Below are 22,980 nucleotides of genomic sequence, written 5' to 3' on the forward strand. Positions count from 1 at the left end.
CAAAGGTTATGAGAGCATGTGTCAGGTAGGAGACAAATTGGAGTTGTGGCCACAGTCAGATCAGCAAAGATGAGATTAGATTCCCTACAGTGTGGAAACAGGCCCTTCAGCCCAACAAGTCCACACTGACCCTACAAAGCATAACCCCCCCCCCCAGACCCATTCCCCTACCCTATACTTTACTCCTAACCAATGGACCTAACACTGTGGGCAATTTAACATGGCCAATCCACCTGACCTGCACATCTTTGGATTGTGGGAGGAAACTGGAGCAAACCCACGCAGACACTGGGGAGAATGTGCGAACTCCGCACAGACGTTCACCTGAGGCTGGAATTGAACCCAGGTCCCTGGTGCTAACCAGTGAGGCACCGTGCCAAGTTGTAGTGAATGGCAGAGAAAATTCAATCGGGCCAGTGCTCTTTTCTTCCCTTAGGATTTCTGAATGTGTAAGTCACTATGTATGACATGCCAGTTCCTGATCACAGCAAGAAATCGTGTACGATGTGAAAGACACAATAAACTAAAAGGAAAAAGGTGCACAAAAATGTGGCATTCTGACAATGAGAGAAACGAGCAAAAGGTCAAAAACCAGATTGCAGGAACCATGAAAAGAAATGTATTGGAGATATCAAATCAGCACAATGAAGAAAAGAGGTTGTTCATGAGTAATGTGCAGCTCTTTGAAAGCTGAAATCAGTGAATCTATATAATGATGAGCAGACATATTGAAGACCTACTTTGTGTGAGTATTTGCAGTTGAGGAAGAAAATAGCATTCTGGACATCCCAAGAAAACTGATATTGAATCAGAGACTCAGCAAACTAAGTGACAAATAAAATATTGGCATAGATGGTGACAAATCTTCAAGGCCAGATAAATTCTGTCTAAGTGTTTAAAAAGTTGAATGAGTTCACATTGGAAGTTCTTTCCCACCCACAGTCCCTCTCTTTGCACCCTCCATCTTTGAAGCCCCTCGCCTTAGAAGCTTTTTGTTACTTCCACCCTCCCCTGACAGATGGGATTCTCGATGGAGGGACCCAGGTTCACCTCCTTTTCTATCCTTTACTTTCTCACTTACTTTGCTCATTGTTTCTTCAATCGCAGGCTGGAAGAAAGTGTTCAGACCTCAAAATTATTGAACTCAGTCCTGCAGGGTCCCTAAGTGGAAAATGCAACACTGTTCTTCCAGTTTATGCTGAGTTTCGCTGAAACATTGCAACAGGCCTGAAACAGAGATCAGTTCTCAAAATGTTAACTCTCTTTCATCTCCACGGATGCTGCCAAACCTGCTGCATTTTTGACTAACATTTAAAAAAGCACATGTTGGAATTAATATTTCAATATGCCCATAAGTGATCTGGGATCAAGATGTCTGGTCATGATGACATTTTACAAAGATGCTTGGTCGACTTTCTAATACTTTGAAAGATAAACATCTGATAATTATAGCAGACATGCTTTTTTTTCTTCTATCATTCATGGATGTTGGTGTCACTGAGAAGTGCAGACTTTATTACCCCAGTAATAGAGAAGGAATCACCATCTAAGTTCCAAGTCAGGATATGTGTAGCGTGCTGATGGTGGGTTCTCATCTTTCTGTTGCCGTTGCCCTTGCCCTTCCAGTTTGTCCTCACAGATGGTAAGGATTGCAAGTTTGGAAGATGTTATTGCAGTAGCCTAGGTAAGTTGCTACAGTGCATCATTTAATCGCTTGTTTTCTACTATGTATACATCAACGAGACTGAATCAACATAATCGATGACACATTGCTTTAGGAATTAATATAAAAATCTTAGTTCCATTTTTATATATTTTGTCACTTCAGTCATAAACATAGAGCACGTACATTAATGCATTCTGTTTTCACTTATTAAGTGTGACATGTGTTTTGAAATTGTATTTTTAAAGTGAAATTGAGGAGTCAGTTTTCTTGAATCTTTTTCTAATACTTCATGTTTCTTCATTTATTCAGTGTAGATGTTTCAATAAGGCTGTAACAGCCGAAGATGAATTTAATCTGTGTTTCATTCATCTTTTCGGTGGTGAGCAACTCATGCGTCAATCTTGTAGTGGTAAGTAAGATGTGTAATAAGAGTACTATTTACTAATATGTCTTTAATTATTGTTGTAATGCATTATTATTTTAATGCAGGTGGACAATTCGATGTCACCCATAATCCAAGGTTTGTTTTCTCTACAGATATTCATTCCTAAATATTTTCAGAATCAAAGGTGAAGTTGGTTACATCACATCATGCATGTTTAACCCAAACCATAGAAAAACCAAAAACATGAATAGTTTACCTGTTAGTAAACGAATATTTTTGAGTAGTGAATTATTTACTAAAGGAACAAGTGACGCCAATCATCAATGAAAATGAGAAACTTCTTTTAAAGCTTTTTGTTTTAATTTATTGGTCTGCAGGGAATTGAGGATTGTCCTCTCAGTTGATACTCATGGTGTGGAGATGCCAGTGTTGGACTGGGGTGGACAAAGGTAAAAATCACACAACACCAGGTTATAGTCCAACAGGTTTAATTGGAAGGACTAGCTTTGGAGCACTGCTCCTTCATCAGGTAACTTCCAAATAAATCTGTTGAACCATAACCCGGTGTTGTGTGATTTTTATCGAAGTTGATACTGGTAGCAAACAACCAGACATTAAAGGATAACGAGATGAAAAGGATAAGGATGTGAATATAATTTGTGATTCATTTGAATAGTCCTAGGATAAATTTTACATCCTGCGGGTTTATGTTTTAGATTTAACATTTGTTGGAGACAGCCATTTACATATATATCTTGCAAGTTTCCTTTTCGTAAATTCTTGAACTATTTGCAAATGAACTTGCATTTATTTATATAACACCTTTCATAAACAGTGTTTTACAGGCAAATAAGTAATTTGTGTTTTAATCATGACCAGCAGTTCTGAACAGAATTCTGAAATTCTGAACAGATAATGCACTTTGGCGGATTTGTTACAGGAATAAATATTGGGAAAGAGAACCCCTAATTTTGCAAGTATTGGCATGAGATTTTTTTGCAAGTATTGGTATGATCCACCTGAGAGGCGATAAGGGCCTATTACGGCCGCATGTCAATGTTAGTCTAGGTTATTCACTAGTCTCTAAAATGATCTTGAGGCCTCGTGTTCAAAAAGCAAGAGTGCGAACTCAACAAGGGAGAAATCTACCTGAAATACTAGTTCCTATAATGGTACATGCTGTACATTAACAGCAGCTGCTGGTGTTGGTGTTAGTGTGGATCCTGCTTCTGTTGGTGTTGGTGTGGACCCTGCTGGTGTTGGTGTTGGTGTGGGCCCTGCTGGTGTTGGTGTCGGTGTGGACCCTGCTGCTGTTGGTGTCGGTGTGGGCCCTGCTGGTGTTGGTGTCGGTGTGGACCCTGCTGCTGTTGGTGTTGGTGTGGGCCCCGCTGGTGTTGGTGTCGGTGTGGATCCTGCTGCTGTTGGTGTCGGTGTGGACCCTGCTGCTGTTGGTGTCGGTGTGGATCCTGCTGCTGTTGGTGTCGGTGTGGACCCTGCTGCTGTTGGTGTTGGTGTGGATCCTGCTGCTGTTGGTGTCGGTGTGGACCCTGTTGGTGTTGGTGTCGGTGTGGACCCTGTTGGTGTTGGTGTCGGTGTGGACCCTGCTGCTGTTGGTGTTGGTGTGGATCCTGCTGCTGTTGGTGTCGGTGTGGACCCTGCTGCTGTTGGTGTCGGTGTGGACCCTGCTGCTGTTGGTGTCGGTGTGGACCCTGCTGCTGTTAGTGTCGGTGTGGACCCTGCTGGTGTTGGTGTCGGTGTGGATCCTGCTGGTGTTGGTGTCGGTGTGGATCCTGCTGGTGTTGGTGTCGGTGTGGATCCTGCTGGTGTTGGTGTCGGTGTGGATCCTGCTGCTGTTGGTGTTGGTGTTGGTGTGAATCCTGCTGCAGTTGGTGTCGGTGTGGATCCTGCTGCTGTTAGTGTTGGTGTTGGTGTGAATCCTGCTGCAGTTGGTGTCGGTGTGAATCCTGCTGCAGTTGGTGTCGGTGTAGATCCTGTTGGTGTTGGTGTCGGTGTGGATTCTGCTGGTGTTGGTGTCGGTGTGGACCCTGTTGGTGTTGGTGTCGGTGTGGATCCTGCTGGTGTTGGTGTCGGTGTGGACCCTGCTGGTGTTGGTGTCGGTGTGGACCCTCCTGCTATTGGTGTCGGCGTGGACCCTGCTGGTGTTGGTGTCGGTGTGGATCCTGCTGGTGTTGGTGTTGGTGTGGATCCTGCTGCTGTTAGTGTTGGTGTTGGTGTGAATCCTGCTGCAGTTGGTGTCGGTGTGAATCCTGCTGGTGTTGGTGTCGGTGTGGATCCTGCTGGTGTTGGTGTCGGTGTGGACCCTGCTGGTGTTGGTGTCGGTGTTGATCCTCCTGCTATTGGTGTCGGTGTGGACCCTGCCGGTGTTGGTGTGGATCCTGCTGGTGTTGGTGTCGCTGTGGACCCTGCTGGTGTTGGTGTCGGTGTGGACCCTGCTGCTGTTGGTGTTGGTGTCGGTGTGGACCCTGCTGGTGTTGGTGTTGGTGTCAGTGTGGATCCTGCTACTGTTGGTGTTGGTGTGGATCCTGCTGGTGTTGGTGTCAGTGTGGATCCTCCTGCTGTTGGTGTCGGTGTGGGCCCTGTTGGTGTTGGTGTCGGTGTGGATCCTGCTGGTGTTGGTGTTGGTGTGGACCCTGCTGGTGTTGGTGTTGGGGTCGATGTCGATATGGATCCTGCTGGTGTTGGTGTCGGTGTGGATCCTGCTGGTGTTGGTGTCGTTGTGGACCCTCCTGCTATTGGTGTCGGTGTGGATCCTGCTGGTGTTGGTGTCAGTGTGGACCCTCCTGCTGTTGGTGTCGGTGTGGACCCTGCTGCTATTGGTGTCGGTGTCGGTGTGGATCCTGCTGCTGTTGGTGTCGGTGTGGACCCTGCTGCTGTTGGTGTCGGTGTGGACCCTGCTGCTGTTGGTGTCGGTGTGGACCCTCCTGCTGTTGGTGTCGGTGTGGACCCTGCTGCTGTTGGTGTTGGTGTGGATCCTGCTGGTGTTGGTGTCAGTGTGGATCCTCCTGCTGTTGGTGTCGGTATGGACCCTCCTGCTGTTGGTGTCGGTGTGGATCCTGCTGCTGTTGGTGTTGGTGTCGGTGTGGACCCTGCAGCTGTTGGTGTCGGTGTGGATCCTGCTGCTGTTGGTGTCGGTGTGGATTCTGCTGCTGTTGGTATTGGTGTGGATTCTGCTGGTGTTGGTGTCGGTGTGGACCCTGCTGCTGTTGGTGTCGGTGTGGGCCCTGTTGGTGTTGGTGCGTGTGTGGACCCTGCTGCTGTTGGTGTCGGTGTGGACCCTGCTGCTGTTGGTGTCGGTGTCGGTGTGGACCCTGCTGCTGTTGGTGTCGGTGTGGACCCTGCTGGTGTTGGTGTCGGTGTGGACCCTGCTGGTGTTGGTGTCGGTGTGGCCCCTGTTGGTGTTGGTGTCAGTGTGGACCCTCCTGCTGTTGGTGTCGGTGTGGATCCTGTTGGTGTTGGTGTCGGTGTGGACCCTGCTGCTGTTGGTGTCGGTGTCGGTGTGGATCCTGCTGGTGTTGGTGTCGGTGCGGACCTGCTGGTGTTGGTGTCGGTGTGGACCCTGCTGGTGTTGGTGTCGGTGTGGATCCTGCTGCTGTTGGTGCGTGTGTGGACCCTGCTGCTGTTGGTGTCGGTGTGGACCCTGCTGGTGTTGGTGTCGGTGTGGACCCTGCTGGTGTTGGTGTCGGTGTGGACCCTGCTGCTGTTGGTGTTGGTGTCGGTGTGGACCCTGCTGGTGTTGGTGTTGGTGTCAGTGTGGATCCTGCTGCTGTTGGTGTTGGTGTGGATCCTGCTGGTGTTGGTGTCAGTGTGGATCCTCCTGCTGTTGGTGTCGGTGTGGGCCCTGTTGGTGTTGGTGTCGGTGTGGATCCTGCTGGTGTTGGTGTTGGTGTGGACCCTGCTGGTGTTGGTGTTGGGGTCGATGTCGATATGGATCCTGCTGGTGTTGGTGTCGGTGTGGATCCTGCTGGTGTTGGTGTCGTTGTGGACCCTCCTGCTATTGGTGTCGGTATGGATCCTGCTGGTGTTGGTGTCAGTGTGGACCCTCCTGCTGTTGGTGTCGGTGTGGACCCTGCTGCTATTGGTGTCGGTGTCGGTGTGGATCCTGCTGCTGTTGGTGTCGGTGTGGACCCTGCTGCTGTTGGTGTCGGTGTGGACCCTGCTGCTGTTGGTGTCGGTGTGGACCCTCCTGCTGTTGGTGTCGGTGTGGACCCTGCTGCTGTTGGTGTTGGTGTGGATCCTGCTGGTGTTGGTGTCAGTGTGGATCCTCCTGCTGTTGGTGTCGGTATGGACCCTCCTGCTGTTGGTGTCGGTGTGGATCCTGCTGCTGTTGGTGTTGGTGTCGGTGTGGACCCTGCAGCTGTTGGTGTCGGTGTGGATCCGGCTGCTGTTGGTGTCGGTGTGGATTCTGCTGCTGTTGGTATTGGTGTGGATTCTGCTGGTGTTGGTGTCGGTGTGGACCCTGCTGCTGTTGGTGTCGGTGTGGGCCCTGTTGGTGTTGGTGTCGGTGTGGATCCTGCTGGTGTTGGTGTTGGTGTGGACCCTGCTGGTGTTGGTGTCGGTGTGGATCCTGCTGGTGTTGGTGTCGGTGTGGGCCCTGCTGGTGTTGGTGTTGGTGTGGACCCTGCTGGTGTTGGTGTTGGTGTCGATGTCGATGTGGATCCTGCTGGTGTTGGTGTCGGTGTGGATCCTGCTGGTGTTGGTGTCGGTGTGGACCCTCCTGCTATTGGTGTCAGTGTGGATCCTGCTGGTGTTGGTGTCAGTGTGGACCCTCCTGCTGTTGGTGTCGGTGTGGACCCTGCTGCTGTTGGTGTCGGTGTCGGTGTGGATCCTGCTGGTGTTGGTGTCGGTGTGGGCCCTGCTGCTGTTGGTGCGTGTGTGGACCCTGCTGCTGTTGGTGTCGGTGTGGACCCTGCTGCTGTTGGTGTCGATGTCGGTGTGGACCCTGCTGCTGTTGGTGTCGGTGTGGACCCTGCTGGTGTTGGTGTCGGTGTGGACCCTGCTGGTGTTGGTGTCGGTGTGGCCCCTGTTGGTGTTGGTGTCAGTGTGGACCCTCCTGCTGTTGGTGTCGGTGTGGATCCTGTTGGTGTTGGTGTCGGTGTGGACCCTGCTGCTGTTGGTGTCGGTGTCGGTGTGGATCCTGCTGGTGTTGGTGTCGGTGCGGACCTGCTGGTGTTGGTGTCGGTGTGGACCCTGCTGGTGTTGGTGTCGGTGTGGATCCTGCTGCTGTTGGTGCGTGTGTGGACCCTGCTGCTGTTGGTGTCGGTGTGGACCCTGCTGGTGTTGGTGTCGGTGTGGACCCTGCTGCTGTTGGTGTCGGTGTGGATACTGTTGCTGTTGGTGTTGGTGTGGATCCTGTTGCTGTTGGTGTCGGTGTTGGTGTGGATCCTGCTGGTGTTGGTTTCGGTGTGGATCCTGCTGGTGTTGGTGTCGGTGTGGACCCTGCTGGTGTTGGTGTCGGTGTCGGTGTGGATCCTGCTGGTGTCGGTGTCGGTGTGGACTCTGCTGGTGTTGGTGTCGGTGTGGACCCTGCTGGTGTTGGTGTCGGTGTGGACCCTGCTGGTGTTGGTGTCGGTGTGGACCCTGCTGGTGTTGGTGTCAGTGTGGATCCTGCTGGTGTTGGTGTCGGTGTCGGTGTGGATCTTGCTGCTGTTGGTGTCGGTGTGGACTCTGCTGGTGTTGGTGTCGGTGTGGATCCTGCTGCTGTTGGTGTCGGTGTGGACTCTGCTGGTGTTGGTGTCGGTGTGGACCCTGCTGGTGTTGGTGTCGGTGTGGACCCTGCTGGTGTTGGTGTCGGTGTGGACCCTGCTGGTGTTGGTGTCAGTGTGGATCCTGCTGGTGTTGGTTTTGGTGTGGATCCTGCTGGTGTTGGTGTCGGTGCGGACCTGCTGGTGTTGGTGTCGGTGTGGACCCTGCTGGTGTTGGTGTCGGTGTGGATCCTGCTGCTGTTGGTGCGTGTGTGGACCCTGCTGCTGTTGGTGTCGGTGTGGACCCTGCTGCTGTTGGTGTTGGTGTGGACCCTGCTGCTGTTGGTGTCGGTGTGGATACTGTTGCTGTTGGTGTTGGTGTGGATCCTGTTGCTGTTGGTGTCGGTATTGGTGTGGATCCTGCTGGTGTTGGTGTCGGTGTGGATCCTGCTGGTGTTGGTGTCGGTGTGGATCCTGCTGGTGTTGGTTCCGGTGTGGATCCTGCTGGTGTTGGTTTCGGTGTGGATCCTGCTGGTGTTGGTGTCGGTGTGGACCCTGCTGGTGTTGGTGTCGGTGTGGACCCTCCTGCTATTGGTGTCGGCGTGGACCCTGCTGGTGTTGGTGTCGGTGTGGATCCTGCTGGTGTTGGTGTCGGTGTGGATCCTGCTGCTGTTGGTGTCGGTGTGGACCCTGTTGGTGTTGGTGTCGGTGTGGATCCTGCTGGTGTTGGTGTCGGTGTGGACCCTGCTGGTGTTGGTGTCGGTGTTGATCCTCCTGCTATTGGTGTCGGTGTGGACCCTGCTGGTGTTGGTGTCGGTGTGGATCCTGCTGGTGTTGGTGTCGGTGTGGATCCTGCTGGTGTTGGTGTCGGTGTGGACCCTGCTTGTGTTGGTGTCGGTGTGGACCCTGCTGTTGTTGGTGTTGGTGTCGGGGTGGACCCTGCTGGTGTTGGTGTTGGTGTCAGTGTGCATCCTGCTGCTGTTGGTGTTGGTGTGGATCCTGCTGGTGTTGGTGTCAGTGTGGATCCTCCTGCTGTTGGTGTCGGTGTGGGCCCTCTTGGTGTTGGTGTCGGTGTGGATCCTGCTGGTGTTGGTGTTGGTGTGGACCCTGCTGGTGTTGGTGTTGGTGTCGATGTCGATGTGGATCCTGCTGGTGTTGGTGTCGGTGTGGATCCTGCTGGTGTTGGTGTCGGTGTGGACCCTCCTGCTATTGGTGTCGGTGTGGATCCTGCTGGTGTTGGTGTCAGTGTGGACCCTCCTGCTGTTGGTGTCGGTGTGGACCCTGCTGCTGTTGGTGTCGGTGTCGGTGTGGACCCTGCTGGTGTTGGTGTCGGTGTGGACCCTGCTGCTGTTGGTGTCGGTGTGGACCCTGCTGCTGTTGGTGTCGGTGTGGACCCTGCTGCTGTTGGTGTCGGTGTGGACCCTGCTGGTGTTGGTGTTGGTGTGGACCCTGCTGGTGTTGGTGTTGGTGTGGACCCTGCTGGTGTTGGTGTCAGTGTGGACCCTGTTGGTGTTGGTGTCAGTGTGGACCCTCCTGCTGTTGGTGTCGGTGTGGATCCTGCTGCTGTTGGTGTTGGTGTCGGTGTGGACCCTGCTGCTGTTGGTGTCGGTGTCGGTGTGGATCCTGCTGGTGTCGGTGTCGGTGTGGATCCTGCTGGTGTCGGTGTCGGTGTGGATCCTGCTGCTGTTGGTGTCGGTGTGGACTCTGCTGGTGTTGGTGTCGGTGTGGACCCTGCTGGTGTTGGTGTCAGTGTGGACCCTGCTGGTGTTGGTGTCGGTGTGGACCCTGCTGGTGTTGGTGTCGGTGTGGACCCTGCTGGTGTTGGTGTCGGTGTGGACCCTGCTGGTGTTGGTGTCGGTGTGGATCCTGCTGGTGTTGGTGTCGGTGCGGACCTGCTGGTGTTGGTGTCGGTGCGGACCCTGCTGATGTTGGTGTCGGTGCGGATCCTGCTGCTGTTGGTGTCGGAGTGGACCCTCCTGCTATTGGTGTCGGTGTGGATCCTGCTGGTGTTGGTGTCGGTGTGGACCCTGCTGCTGTTGGTGTCGGTGTGGATACTGTTTCTGTTGGTGTTGGTGTGGATCCTGTTGCTGTTGGTGTCGGTGTTGGTGTGGATCCTGCTGGTGTCGGTGTCGGTGTGGATCCTGCTGGTGTTGGTGTCGGTGTGGACTCTGCTGGTGTTGGTGTCGGTGTGGACCCTGCTGGTGTTGGTGTCGGTGTGGATCCTGCTGCTGTTGGTGTCGGTGTGGACCCTCCTGCTATTGGTGTCGGTGTGGACCCTCCTGCTGTTGGTGTCGGTGTGGACCCTGCTGCTGTTGGTGTCGGTGTGGACCCTGTTGGTGTTGGTGTCGGTGTGGACCCTCCTGCTGTTGGTGTCGGTGTGGACCCTGCTGCTGTTGGTGTCGGTGTGGATATTGTTGCTGTTGGTGTCGGTGTTGGTGTGGATCCTGCTGGTGTCGGTGTCGGTGTGGATCCTGCTGGTGTTGGTGTCGGTGTGGATCCTGCTGGTGTTGGTTCCGGTGTGGATCCTGCTGGTGTTGGTTTCGGTGTGGATCCTGCTGGTGTTGGTGTCGGTGTGGACCCTGTTGGTGTTGGTGTCGGTGTGGATCCTGCTGGTGTTGGTGTCGGTGTGGACCCTGCTGGTGTTGGTGTCAGTGTGGACCCTCCTGCTATTGGTGTCGGCGTGGACCCTGCTGGTGTTGGTGTCGGTGTGGATCCTGCTGGTGTTGGTGTCGGTGTGGATCCTGCTGCTGTTGGTGTCGGTGTGGACCCTGTTGGTGTTGCTGTCGGTGTGGATTCTGCTGGTGTTGGTGTCGGTGTGGACCCTGCTGGTGTTGGTGTCGGTGTGGATCCTGCTGCTGTTGGTGTCGGTGTGGACCCTGTTGGTGTTGCTGTCGGTGTGGATTCTGCTGGTGTTGGTGTCGGTGTGGACCCTGCTGGTGTTGGTGTCGGTGTTGATCCTCCTGCTATTGGTGTCGGTGTGGACCCTGCTGGTGTTGGTGTCGGTGTGGACCCTGCTGCTGTTGGTGTCGGTGTGGATCCTGTTGCTGTTGGTGTCGGTGTTGGTGTGGATCCTGCTGGTGTTGGTTCCGGTGTGGATCCTGCTGGTGTTGGTTTCGGTGTGGATCCTGCTGGTGTTGGTGTCGGTGTGGACCCTGTTGGTGTTGGTGTTGGTGTGGATCCTGCTGGTGTTGGTGTCGGTGTGGACCCTGCTGGTGTTGGTGTCGGTGTGGACCCTCCTGCTATTGGTGTCGGCGTGGACCCTGCTGGTGTTGGTGTCGGTGTGGATCCTGCTGCTGTTGGTGTCGGTGTGGGCCCTGCTGGTGTTGGTGTTGGTGTGGACCCTGCTGGTGTTGCTGTTGGTGTGGACCCTGCTGGCGTTGGTGTCGGTGTGGCCCCTGTTGGTGTTGGTGTCAGTGTGGACCCTCCTGCTGTTGGTGTCGGTGTGGATCCTGCTGCTGTTGGTGTTGGTGTCGGTGTGGACCCTGCTGCTGTTGGTGTCGGTGTCGGTGTGGATCCTGCTGGTGTCGGTGTCGGTGTGGATCCTGCTGGTGTCGGTGTCGGTGTGGATCCTGCTGCTGTTGGTGTCGGTGTGGACTCTGCTGGTGTTGGTGTCGGTGTGGACCCTGCTGGTGTTGGTGTCGGTGTGGACCCTGCTGGTGTTGGTGTCGGTGTGGATCCTGCTGGTGTTGGTGTCGGTGTGGATCCTGCTGGTGTTGGTGTCGGTGCGGACCTGCTGGTGTTGGTGTCGGTGCGGACCCTGCTGGTGTTGGTGTCGGTGCGGATCCTGCTGCTGTTGGTGTCGGTGTGGACCCTCCTGCTATTGGTGTCGGTGTGGATCCTGCTGGTGTTGGTGTCGGTGTGGACCCTGCTGCTGTTGGTGTCGGTGTGGATACTGTTGCTGTTGGTGTTGGTGTGGATCCTGTTGCTGTTGGTGTCGGTGTTGGTGTGGATCCTGCTGGTGTCGGTGTCGGTGTGGATCCTGCTGGTGTTGGTGTCGGTGTGGACTCTGCTGGTGTTGGTGTCGGTGTGGACCCTGCTGGTGTTGGTGTCGGTGTGGATCCTGCTGCTGTTGGTGTTGGTGTGGACCCTGCTGGTGTTGGTGTCGGTGTGGATACTGTTGCTGTTGGTGTTGGTGTGGATCCTGTTGCTGTTGCTGTCGGTGTTGGTGTGGATCCTGCTGGTGTCGGTGTCGGTGTGGATCCTGCTGGTGTTGGTGTCGGTGTGGACTCTGCTGGTGTTGATTCCGGTGTGGATCCTGCTGGTGTTGGTTTCGGTGTGGATCCTGCTGGTGTTGGTGTCGGTGTGGACCCTGTTGGTGTTGGTGTCGGTGTGGATCCTGCTGGTGTTGGTGTCGGTGTGGACCCTGCTGGTGTTGGTGTCGGTGTGGACCCTCCTGCTATTGGTGTCGGCGTGGACCCTGCTGCTGTTGGTGTCGGTGTGGATCCTGCTGCTGTTGGTGTCGGTGTGGACCCTGTTGGTGTTGCTGTCGGTGTGGATTCTGCTGGTGTTGGTGTCGGTGTGGACCCTGCTGGTGTTGGTGTCGGTGTTGATCCTCCTGCTATTGGTGTCGGTGTGGACCCTGCTGGTGTTGGTGTCGGTGTGGACCCTGCTGCTGTTGGTGTCGGTGTGGATACTGTTGCTGTTGGTGTTGGTGTGGATCCTGTTGCTGTTGGTGTCGGTGTTGGTGTGGATCCTGCTGGTGTCGGTGTCGGTGTGGATCCTGCTGGTGTTGGTGTCGGTGTGGACTCTGCTGGTGTTGGTGTCGGTGTGGACTCTGCTGGTGTTGGTGTCGGTGTGGATCCTGCTGCTGTTGGTGTTGGTGTCGGTGTGGACCCTGCTGCTGTTGGTGTCGGTGTCAGTGTGGATCCTGCTGGTGTCGGTGTCGGTGTGGATCCTGCTGGTGTCGGTGTCGGTGTGGATCCTGCTGCTGTTGGTGTCGGTGTGGACTCTGCTGGTGTTGGTGTCGGTGTGGACCCTGCTGGTGTTGGTGTCGGTGTGGACCCTGCTGGTGTTGGTGTCGGTGTGGATCCTGCTGGTGTTGGTGTCGGTGTGGATCCTGCTGGTGTTGGTGTCGGTGCGGACCTGCTGGTGTTGGTGTCGGTGCGGACCCTGCTGGTGTTGGTGTCGGTGCGGATCCTGCTGCTCTTGGTGTCGGTGTGGACCCTCCTGCTATTGGTGTCGGTGTGGATCCTGCTGGTGTTGGTGTCGGTGTGGACCCTGCTGCTGTTGGTGTCGGTGTGGATACTGTTGCTGTTGGTGTTGGTGTGGATCCTGTTGCTGTTGGTGTCGGTGTTGGTGTGGATCCTGCTGGTGTCGGTGTCGGTGTGGATCCTGCTGGTGTTGGTGTCGGTGTGGACTCTGCTGGTGTTGGTGTCGGTGTGGACCCTGCTGGTGTTGGTGTCGGTGTGGATCCTGCTGCTGTTGGTGTCGGTGTGGACCCTCCTGCTATTGGTGTCGGTGTGGACCCTCCTGCTGTTGGTGTCGGTGTGGATACTGTTGCTGTTGGTGTTGGTGTGGATCCTGTTGCTGTTGGTGTCGGTGTTGGTGTGGATCCTGCTGGTGTCGGTGTCGGTGTGGATCCTGCTGGTGTTGGTGTCGGTGTGGACCCTGCTGGTGTTGGTGTCGGTGTGGATCCTGCTGGTGTTGGGGTCGGTGTGGATCCTGCTGCTGTTGGTGTCGGTGTGGACCCTGTTGGTGTTGCTGTCGGTGTGGATTCTGCTGGTGTTGGTGTCGGTGTGGACCCTGCTGGTGTTGGTGTCGGTGTTGATCCTGCTGGTGTTGGTGTCGGTGTGGATCCTGCTGCTGTTGGTGTCGGTGTGGACCCTGTTGGTGTTGGTGTCGTTGTGGACCCTGTTGGTGTCGGTGTGGATTCTGCTGGTGTTGGTTCCGGTGTGGATCCTGCTGGTGTTGGTTTCGGTGTGGATCCTGCTGGTGTTGGTGTCGGTGTGGACCCTGTTGGTGTTGGTGTCGGTGTGGATCCTGCTGGTGTTGGTGTCGGTGTGGACCCTGCTGGTGTTGGTGTCGGTGTGGACCCTCCTGCTATTGGTGTCGGCGTGGACCCTGCTGGTGTTGGTGTCGGTGTGGATCCTGCTGGTGTTGGGGTCGGTGTGGATCCTGCTGCTGTTGGTGTCGGTGTGGACCCTGTTGGTGTTGCTGTCGGTGTGGATTCTGCTGGTGTTGGTGTCGGTGTGGACCCTGCTGGTGTTGGTGTCGGTGTTGATCCTGCTGGTGTTGGTGTCGGTGTGGATCCTGCTGCTGTTGGTGTCGGTGTGGACCCTGTTGGTGTTGGTGTCGTTGTGGACCCTGTTGGTGTCGGTGTGGATTCTGCTGGTGTTGGTGTCGGTGTGGACCCTGCTGGTGTTGGTGTCGGTGTTGATCCTCCTGCTATTGGTGTCGGTGTGGACCCTGCTGGTGTTGGTGTCGGTGTGGATCCTGTTGGTGTTGGTGTCGGTGTGGACCCTGCTTGTGTTGGTGTCGGTGTGGACCCTGCTGTTGTTGGTGTTGGTGTCGGTGTGGACCCTGCTGGTGTTGGTGTTGGTGTCAGTGTGGATCCTGCTGCTGTTGGTGTTAGTGTGGATCCTGCTGGTGTTGGTGTCAGTGTGGATCCTCCTGCTGTTGGTGTCGGTGTGGGCCCTGTTGGTGTTGGTGTCGGTGTGGATCCTGCTGGTGTTGGTGTTGGTGTGGACCCTGCTGGTGTTGGTGTTGGTGTCGATGTCGATGTGGCTCCTGCTGGTGTTGGTGTCGGTGTGGATCCTGCTGGTGTTGGTGTCGTTGTGGACCCTCCTGCTATTGGTGTCGGTGTGGATCCTGCTGGTGTTGGTGTCAGTGTGGACCCTCCTGCTGTTGGTGTCGGTGTGGACCCTGCTGCTGTTGGTGTCGGTGTCGGTGTGGATCCTGCTGCTGTTGGTGTCGGTGTGGACCCTGCTGCTGTTGGTGTCGGTGTGGACCCTGCTGCTGTTGGTGTCGGTGTGGACCCTGCTGGTGTTGGTGTTGGCGTGGACCCTGCTGGTGTTGGTGTTGGTGTGGACCCTGCTGGTGTTGGTGTCGGTGTGGCCCCTGTTGGTGTTGGTGTCAGTGTGGACCCTCCTGCTGTTGGTGTCGGTGTGGATCCTGCTGCTGTTGGTGTTGGTGTCGGTGTGGACCCTGCTGCTGTTGGTGTTGGTGTCGGTGTGGACCCTGCTGCTGTTGGTGTCGGTGTCGGTGTGGATCCTGCTGGTGTCGGTGTCGGTGTGGATCCTGCTGCTGTTGGTGTCGGTGTGGACCCTGCTGGTGTTGGTGTCGGTGTGGACCCTGCTGGTGTTGGTGTCGGTGTGGACCCTGCTGGTGTTGGTGTCGGTGTGGATCCTGCTGGTGTTGGTGTCGGTGTGGATCCTGCTGGTGTTGGTGTCGGTGCGGACCTGCTGGTGTTGGTGTCGGTGCGGACCCTGCTGGTGTTGGTGTCGGTGTGGATCCTGCTGCTGTTGGTGTCGGTGTGGACCCTCCTGCTATTGGTGTCGGTGTGGATCCTGCTGGTGTTGGTGTCGGTGTGGACCCTGCTGCTGTTGGTGTCGGTGTGGATACTGTTGCTGTTGGTGTTGGTGTGGATCCTGTTGCTGTTGGTGTCGGTGTTGGTGTGGATCCTGCTGGTGTCGGTGTCGGTGTGGATCCTGCTGCTGTTGTTGTCGGTGTGGATCCTGCTGGTGTTGGTGTTGGTGTCGGTGTGGACCCTGCGCTGTTGGTGTCAGTGTGGATCCTGCTGCTGTTGGTGTTGGTGTGGATCCTGCTGGTGTTGGTGTCGGTGTGGCTCCTGCTGGTGTTGGTGTCGGTGTGGATCCTGCTGGTGTTGGTTTCGGTGTGGATCCTGCTGGTGTTGGTTTCGGTGTGGACCCTGCTGCTGTTGGTGTCGGTGTGGACCCTCCTGCTATTGGTGTCGGTGTGGACCCTGCTGCTGTTGGTGTTGGTGTGGATCCTGCTGGTGTTGGTGTTGGTGTGGATCCTGCTGGTGTTGGTGTCGGTGTGGACCCTGCTGGTGTTGGTGTCGGTGTGGACCCTGCTGGTGTTGGTGTCGGTGTGGACCATGCTGGTGTCAGTGTCGGTGTGGACCCTGTTGGTGTTGGTGTCGGTGTGGACCCTGCTGCTGTTGGTGTCGGTGTGGACCCTGCTGCTGTTGGTGTCGGTGTGGACCCTGCTGCTGTTGGTGTCGGTGTGGACCCTGCTGGTGTTGGTGTTGGTGTGGACCCTGCTGGTGTTGGTGTTGGTGTGGACCCTGCTGGTGTTGGTGTCGGTGTGGCCCCTGTTGGTGTTGGTGTCAGTGTGGACCCTCCTGCTGTTGGTGTCGGTGTGGATCCTGCTGCTGTTGGTGTTGGTGTCGGTGTGGACCCTGCTGCTGTTGGTGTCGGTGTCGGTGTGGATCCTGCTGGTGTCGGTGTCGGTGTGGATCCTGCTGCTGTTGGTGTCGGTGTGGACTCTGCTGGTGTTGGTGTCGGTGTGGACCCTGCTGGTGTTGGTGTCGGTGTGGACCCTGCTGGTGTTGGTGTCGGTATGGACCCTGCTGGTGTTGGTGTCGGTGTGGATCCTGCTGCTGTTGGTGTCGGTGTGGACCCTCCTGCTCTTGGTGTCGGTGTGGATCCTGCTGGTGTTGGTGTCGGTGTGGACCCTGCTGCTGTTGGTGTCGGTGTGGATACTGTTGCTGTTGGTGTTGGTGTGGATCCTGTTGCTGTTGGTGTCGGTGTCGGTGTGGATCCTGCTGGTGTCGGTGTCGGTGTGGACTCTGCTGGTGTTGGTGTCGGTGTGGACCCTGCTGGTGTTGGTGTCGGTGTGGATCCTGCTGCTGTTGGTGTCGGTGTGGACCCTCCTGCTATTGGTGTCGGTGTGGACCCTCCTGCTGTTGGTGTCGGTGTGGACCCTGCTGGTGTTGGTGTCGGTGTGGACCCTGCTGCTGTTGGTGTCGGTGTGGATACTGTTGCTGTTGGTGTTGGTGTGGATCCTGTTGCTGTTGGTGTCGGTGTTCGTGTGGATCCTGCTGGTGTTGGTGTCGGTGTGGATCCTGCTGGTGTTGGTGTCGGTGTGGATCCTGCTGGTGTTGGTGTCGGTGTGGACCCTGCTGGTGTTGGTGTCGGTGTGGACCCTGTTGGTGTTGGTGTCGGTGTGGATCCTGCTGGTGTTGGTGTCGGTGTGGACCCTGCTGGTGTTGGTGTCGGTGTGGACCCTCCTGCTATTGGTGTCGGCGTGGACCCTGCTGGTGTTGGTGTCGGAGTGGATCCTGCTGGTGTTGGTGTCGGTGTGGATCCTGCTGCTGTTGGTGTCGGTGTGGACCCTGTTGGTGTTGGTGTCGGTGTGGATTCTGCTGGTGTTGGTGTCGGTGTGAACCCTGCTGGTGTTGGTGTCGGTGTTGATCCTCCTGCTATTGGTGTCGGTGTGGACCCTGCTGGTGTTGGTGTCGGTGTGGATCCTGCTGGTGTTGGTGTCGGTGTGGACCCTGCTTGTGTTGGTGTCGGTGTGGACCCTGCTGCTGTTGGTGTTGGTGTCGGTGTGGACCCTGCTGGTGTTGGTGTCAGTGTGGATCCTGCTGCTGTTGGTGTTGGTGTGGATCCTGCTGGTGTTGGTGTCAGTGTGGATCCTCCTGCTGTTGGTGTCGGTGTGGGCCCTGTTGGTGTTGGTGTCGGTGTGGATCCTGCTGGTGTTGGTGTTGGTGTGGACCCTGCTGGTGTTGGTGTTGGTGTCGATGTCGATGTGGATCCTGCTGGTGTTGGTGTCGGTGTGGATCCTGCTGGTGTTGGTGTCGGTGTGGACCCTCCTGCTATTGGTGTCGGTGTGGATCCTGCTGGTGTTGGTGTCAGTGTGGACCCTCCTGCTGTTGGTGTCGGTGTGGACCCTGCTGCTGTTGGTGTCGGTGTCGGTGTGGATCCTGCTGCTGTTGGTGTCGGTGTGGACCCTGCTGCTGTTGGTGTCGGTGTGGACCCTGCTGCTGTTGGTGTCGGTGTGGACCCTGCTGGTGTTGGTGTTGGTGTGGACCCTGCTGGTGTTGGTGTTGGTGTGGACCCTGCTGGTGTTGGTGTCGGTGTGGCCCCTGTTGGTGTTGGTGTCAGTGTGGACCCTCCTGCTGTTGGTGTCGGTGTGGATCCTGCTGCTGTTGGTGTTGGTGTCGGTGTGGACCCTGCTGCTGTTGGTGTCGGTGTCGGTGTGGATCCTGCTGGTGTCGGTGTCGGTGTGGATCCTGCTGCTGTTGGTGTCGGTGTGGACTCTGCTGGTGTTGGTGTCGGTGTGGCCCCTGCTGGTGTTGGTGTCGGTGTGGACCCTGCTGGTGTTGGTGTCGGTGTGGACCCTGCTGGTGTTGGTGTCGGTGTGGATCCTGCTGGTGTTGGTGTCGGTGCGGACCTGCTGGTGTTGGTGTCGGTGAGGACCCTGCTGGTGTTGGTGTCGGTGTGGATCCTGCTGCTGTTGGTGTCGGTGTGGACCCTCCTGCTATTGGTGTCGGTGTGGACCCTGCTGGTGTTGGTGTCGGTGTGGACCCTGCTGCTGTTGGTGTCGGTGTGTATACTGTTGCTGTTGGTGTTGGTGTGGATCCTGTTGCTGTTGTTGTCGGTGTTGGTGTTGATCCTGCTGGTGTCGGTGTCGGTGTGGATCCTGCTGGTGTTGGTGTCGGTGTGGACCCTGCTGGTGTTGGTGTCGGTGTGGATCCTGCTGGTGTTGGTGTCGGTGTGGACCCTGCAGCTGTTGGTGTCGGTGTGGATCCTGCTGCTGTTGGTGTCGGTGTGGATTCTGCTGCTGTTGGTATTGGTGTGGATTCTGCTGGTGTTGGTGTCGGTGTGGACCCTGCTGCTGTTGGTGTCGGTGTGGGCCCTGTTGGTGTTGGTGTCGGTGTGGATCCTGCTGGTGTTGGTGTTGGTGTGGACCCTGCTGGTGTTGGTGTTGGTGTCGATGTCGATGTGGATCCTGCTGGTGTTGGTGTCGGTGTGGATCCTGCTGGTGTTGGTGTCGGTGTGGACCCTCCTGCTATTGGTGTCGGTGTGGATCCTGCTGGTGTTGGTGTCAGTGTGGACCCTCCTGCTGTTGGTGTCGGTGTGGACCCTGCTGCTGTTGGTGGCGGTGTCGGTGTGGATCCTGCTGCTGTTGGTGTCGGTGTGGACCCTGCTGCTGTTGGTGCGTGTGTGGACCCTGCTGCTGTTGGTGTCGGTGTGGACCCTGCTGGTGTTGGTGTTGGTGTGGACCCTGCTGGTGTTGGTGTCGGTGTGGCCCCTGTTGGTGTTGGTGTCAGTGTGGACCCTCCTGCTGTTGGTGTCGGTGTGGATCCTGCTGCTGTTGGTGTTGGTGTCGGTGTGGACCCTGCTGCTGTTGGTGTCGGTGTCGGTGTGGATCCTGCTGGTGTCGGTGTCGGTGTGGATCCTGCTGCTGTTGGTGTCGGTGTGGATCCTGCTGGTGTTGGTGTCGGTGTGGACCCTGCTGGTGTTGGTGTCGGTGTGGACCCTGCTGGTGTTGGTGTCGGTGTGGACCCTGCTGGTGTTGGTGTCGGTGTGGATCCTGCTGGTGTTGGTGTCGGTGTGGATCCTGCTGGTGTTGGTGTCGGTGCGGACCTGCTCGTGTTGGTGTCGGTGTGGACCCTGCTGGTGTTGGTGTCGGTGTGGATCCTGCTGCTGTTGGTGTCGGTGTGGACCCTCCTGCTATTGGTGTCGGTGTGGACCCTGCTGGTGTTGGTGTCGGTGTGGACCCTGCTGGTGTTGGTGTCGGTGTGGACCCTGCTGCTGTTGGTGTCGGTGTGGACCCTGCTGCTGTTGGTGTCGGTGTGGATACTGTTGCTGTTGGTGTTGGTGTGGATCCTGTTGCTGTTGGTGTTGGTGTCGGTGTGGATCCTGCTGGTGTTGGTGTCGGTGTGGATCCTGCTGGTGTTGGTGTCGGTGTGGACCCTGCTGGTGTTGGTGTTGGTGTGGATCCTGCTGCTGTTGGTGTTGGTGTGGGTGTGGATCCTGCTGATGTTGGTTTCGGTGTGGATCCTGCTGGTGTTGGTGTCGGTGTGGATCCTGCTGCTGTTGTTGTCGGTGTGGATCCTGCTGGTGTTGGTGTTGGTGTCGGTGTGGACCCTGCGCTGTTGGTGTCAGTGTGGATCCTGCTGCTGTTGGTGTTGGTGTGGATCCTGCTGGTGTTGGTGTCGGTGTGGCTCCTGCTGGTGTTGGTGTCGGTGTGGATCCTGCTGGTGTTGGTTTCGGTGTGGATCCTGCTGGTGTTGGTTTCGGTGTGGACCCTGCTGCTGTTGGTGTCGGTGTGGACCCTCCTGCTATTGGTGTCAGTGTGGACCCTGCTGCTGTTGGTGTTGGTGTGGATCCTGCTGGTGTTGGTGTCGGTGTGGATCCTGCTGGTGTTGGTGTCGGTGTGGACCCTGCTCGTGTTGGTGTCGGTGTGGACCCTGCTGGTGTTGGTGTCGGTGTGGACCATGCTGGTGTCAGTGTCGGTGTGGACCCTGCTGGTGTTGGTGTCGGTGTGGACCCTGCTGCTGTTGGTGTCGGTGTGGACCCTGCTGCTGTTGGTGTCGATGTGGATCCTGCTGCTGTTGGTGTCGGTGTTGATCCTGCTGGTGTTGGTGTTGATGTGGATCCTGCTGCTGTTGGTGTCGGTGTTGATCCTGCTGGTGTTGGTGTTGATGTCGGTGTGGATCCTGCTGCTGTTGGTGTCGGTGTGGATCCTGCTGCTGTTGGTGTCGGTGTCGATGTGGATCCTGCTGCTGTCGGTGTCGGTGTGGACCCTGCTGCTGTTGGTGTTGGTGTCGGTGTGGACCCTGTTGGTGTTGGTGTCGGTGTGGATCCTGCTGGTGTTGGTGTCGGTGTGGACCCTGTTGGTGTTGGTGTCGGTGTGGATCCTGCTGCTGTTGGTGTCGGTGTGGATCCTGCTGCTGTTGGTGTTGGTGTGGATCCTGCTGCTGTTGGTGTTGGTGTCGGTGTGGATCCTGCTGCTGTTGGTGTCGGTGTCGATGTGGATCCTGCTGGTGTTGGTGTCGATGTGGATCCTGCTGCTGTTGGTGTTGGTGTGGACCCTCCTGCTATTGGTGTTGGTGTCGGTGTGGATCCTGCTGGTGTTGGTGTCGGTGTCGATGTGGATCCTGCTGGTGTTGGTGTCGGTGTGGATCCTGCTGCTGTTGGTGTCGGTGTGGGCCCTGCTGGTGTTGGTGTTGGTGTGGACCCTGCTGGTGTTGGTGTTGGTGTCGGTGTGGATCCTGCTGGTGTTGGTGTCGGTGTGGACCCTGTTGGTGTTGGTGTCGGTGTGGATCCTGCTGCTGTTGGTGTTGGTGTGGATCCTGCTGCTGTTGGTGTTGGTGTCGGTGTGGATCCTGCTGCTGTTGGTGTCGGTGTCGATGTGGATCCTGCTGGTGTTGGTGTCGGTGTGGACCCTGTTGGTGTTGCTGTCGGTGTGGATTCTGCTGGTGTTGGTGTCGGTGTGGACCCTGCTGGTGTTGGTGTCGGTGTTGATCCTCCTGCTATTGGTGTCGGTGTGGACCCTGCTGGTGTTGGTGTCGGTGTGGACCCTGCTGCTGTTGGTGTCGGTGTGGATACTGTTGCTGTTGGTGTTGGTGTGGATCCTGTTGCTGTTGGTGTCGGTGTTGGTGTGGATCCTGCTGGTGTCGGTGTCGGTGTGGATCCTGCTGGTGTTGGTGTCGGTGTGGACTCTGCTGGTGTTGGTGTCGGTGTGGACTCTGCTGGTGTTGGTGTCGGTGTGGATCCTGCTGCTGTTGGTGTTGGTGTCGGTGTGGACACTGCTGCTGTTGGTGTCGGTGTCGGTGTGGATCCTGCTGGTGTCGGTGTCGGTGTGGATCCTGCTGGTGTCGGTGTCGGTGTGGATCCTGCTGCTGTTGGTGTCGGTGTGGACTCTGCTGGTGTTGGTGTCGGTGTGGACCCTGCTGGTGTTGGTGTCGGTGTGGACCCTGCTGGTGTTGGTGTCGGTGTGGATCCTGCTGGTGTTGGTGTCGGTGTGGATCCTGCTGGTGTTGGTGTCGGTGCGGACCTGCTGGTGTTGGTGTCGGTGCGGACCCTGCTGGTGTTGGTGTCGGTGTGGACCCTGCTGCTGTTGGTGTCGGTGTGGACCCTCCTGCTATTGGTGTCGGTGTGGACCCTGCTGCTGTTGGTGTTGGTGTGGATCCTGCTGGTGTTGGTGTCGGTGTGGATCCTGCTGGTGTTGGTGTCGGTGTGGACCCTGCTGGTGTTGGTGTCGGTGTGGACCCTGCTGGTGTTGGTGTCGGTGTGGACCATGCTGGTGTTGGTGTCGGTGTGGACCCTGCTGGTGTCGGTGTCGGTGTGGACCCTGCTGGTGTTGGTGTCGGTGTGGACCCTGCTGCTGTTGGTGTCGGTGTGGACCCTGCTGCTGTTGGTGTCGATGTGGATCCTGCTGCTGTTGGTGTCGTTGTTGACCCTGCTGCTGTTGGTATCGGTGTCGATGTGGATCCTGCTGCTGTCGGTGTCGGTGTGGACCCTGCTGCTGTTGGTGTTGGTGTCGATGTGGACCCTGTTGGTGTTGGTGTCGGTGTGGATCCTGCTGGTGTTGGTGTCGGTGTGGACACTGTTGGTGTTGGTGTCGATGTGGATCCTGCTGGTGTTGGTGTCGGTGTGGACCCTGTTGGTGTTGGTGTGGATCCTGCTGCTGTTGGTGTTGGTGTCGGTGTGGATCCTGCTGGTGTTGGTGTCGGTGTCGATGTGGATCCTGCTGGTGTTGGTGTCGATGTGGATCCTGCTGCTGTTGGTGTTGGTGTGGATCCTGCTGCTGTTGGTGTTGGTGTCGATGTGGATCCTGCTGCTGTTGGTGTTGGTGTCGATGTGGATCCTGCTGGTGTTGGTGTTGGTGTGGACCCTGCTGGTGTTGGTGTCAGTGTGGATCCTGCTGGTGTTGGTGTTGGTGTGGATCCTGCTGGTGTTGGTGTCGGTGTGGATCCTGCTGGTGTTGGTGTCGGTGCGGACCTGCTGGTGTTGGTGTCGGTGTGGACCCTGCTGGTGTTGGTGTCGGTGTGGATCCTGCTGCTGTTGGTGTCGGTGTGGACCCTCCTGCTATTGGTGTCGGTGTGGACCCTGCTGGTGTTGGTGTCGGTGTGGACCCTGCTGCTGTTGGTGTCGGTGTGGATACTGTTGCTGTTGGTGTTGGTGTGGATCCTGTTGCTGTTGGTGTCGGTGTTGGTGTGGATCCTGCTGGTGTTGGTGTCGGTGTGGATCCTGCTGGTGTTGGTGTCGGTGTGGACACTGCTGGTGTTGGTGTTGGTGTGGATCCTGCTGCTG

The 22,980-nt window shown here is 56.6% G+C and overlaps 2 protein-coding genes across 3 annotated transcripts in view; both read left to right on the forward strand.

Annotated features, from left to right (window-relative positions):
* LOC140493872 (endogenous retrovirus group 3 member 1 Env polyprotein-like) overlaps positions 1 to 694 on the forward strand; it is a 6,625-nt gene extending 5,931 nt beyond the window's left edge. Inside the window, exon 3 of the mRNA XM_072592865.1 lies at positions 489 to 694. Within this exon, the coding sequence (XP_072448966.1) occupies positions 489 to 694 (206 nt within the window). The remainder of the gene's footprint in view (positions 1 to 488) is intronic.
* The window catches only part of LOC140493433 (low choriolytic enzyme-like), a 182,122-nt gene continuing 159,148 nt past the window's right edge, over positions 7 to 22,980 (forward strand). Inside the window, exons 1-3 of one of the 2 annotated variants that reach the window (XM_072591862.1) lie at positions 7 to 1,684; positions 1,976 to 2,075; positions 2,156 to 2,186. In XM_072591862.1, coding sequence (XP_072447963.1) covers positions 2,010 to 2,075; positions 2,156 to 2,186 — 97 coding nt within the window. In that variant the 5' untranslated portion in view covers positions 7 to 1,684; positions 1,976 to 2,009. The remainder of the gene's footprint in view (positions 1,685 to 1,975; positions 2,076 to 2,155; positions 2,187 to 22,980) is intronic. The other variant, XM_072591863.1, reaches the window with a different exon arrangement.

The sequence above is a fragment of the Chiloscyllium punctatum genome, chromosome 22 (genome assembly GCF_047496795.1).
Source record: "Chiloscyllium punctatum isolate Juve2018m chromosome 22, sChiPun1.3, whole genome shotgun sequence".
NCBI classification, from domain to species: Eukaryota; Metazoa; Chordata; class Chondrichthyes; order Orectolobiformes; family Hemiscylliidae; genus Chiloscyllium; species Chiloscyllium punctatum.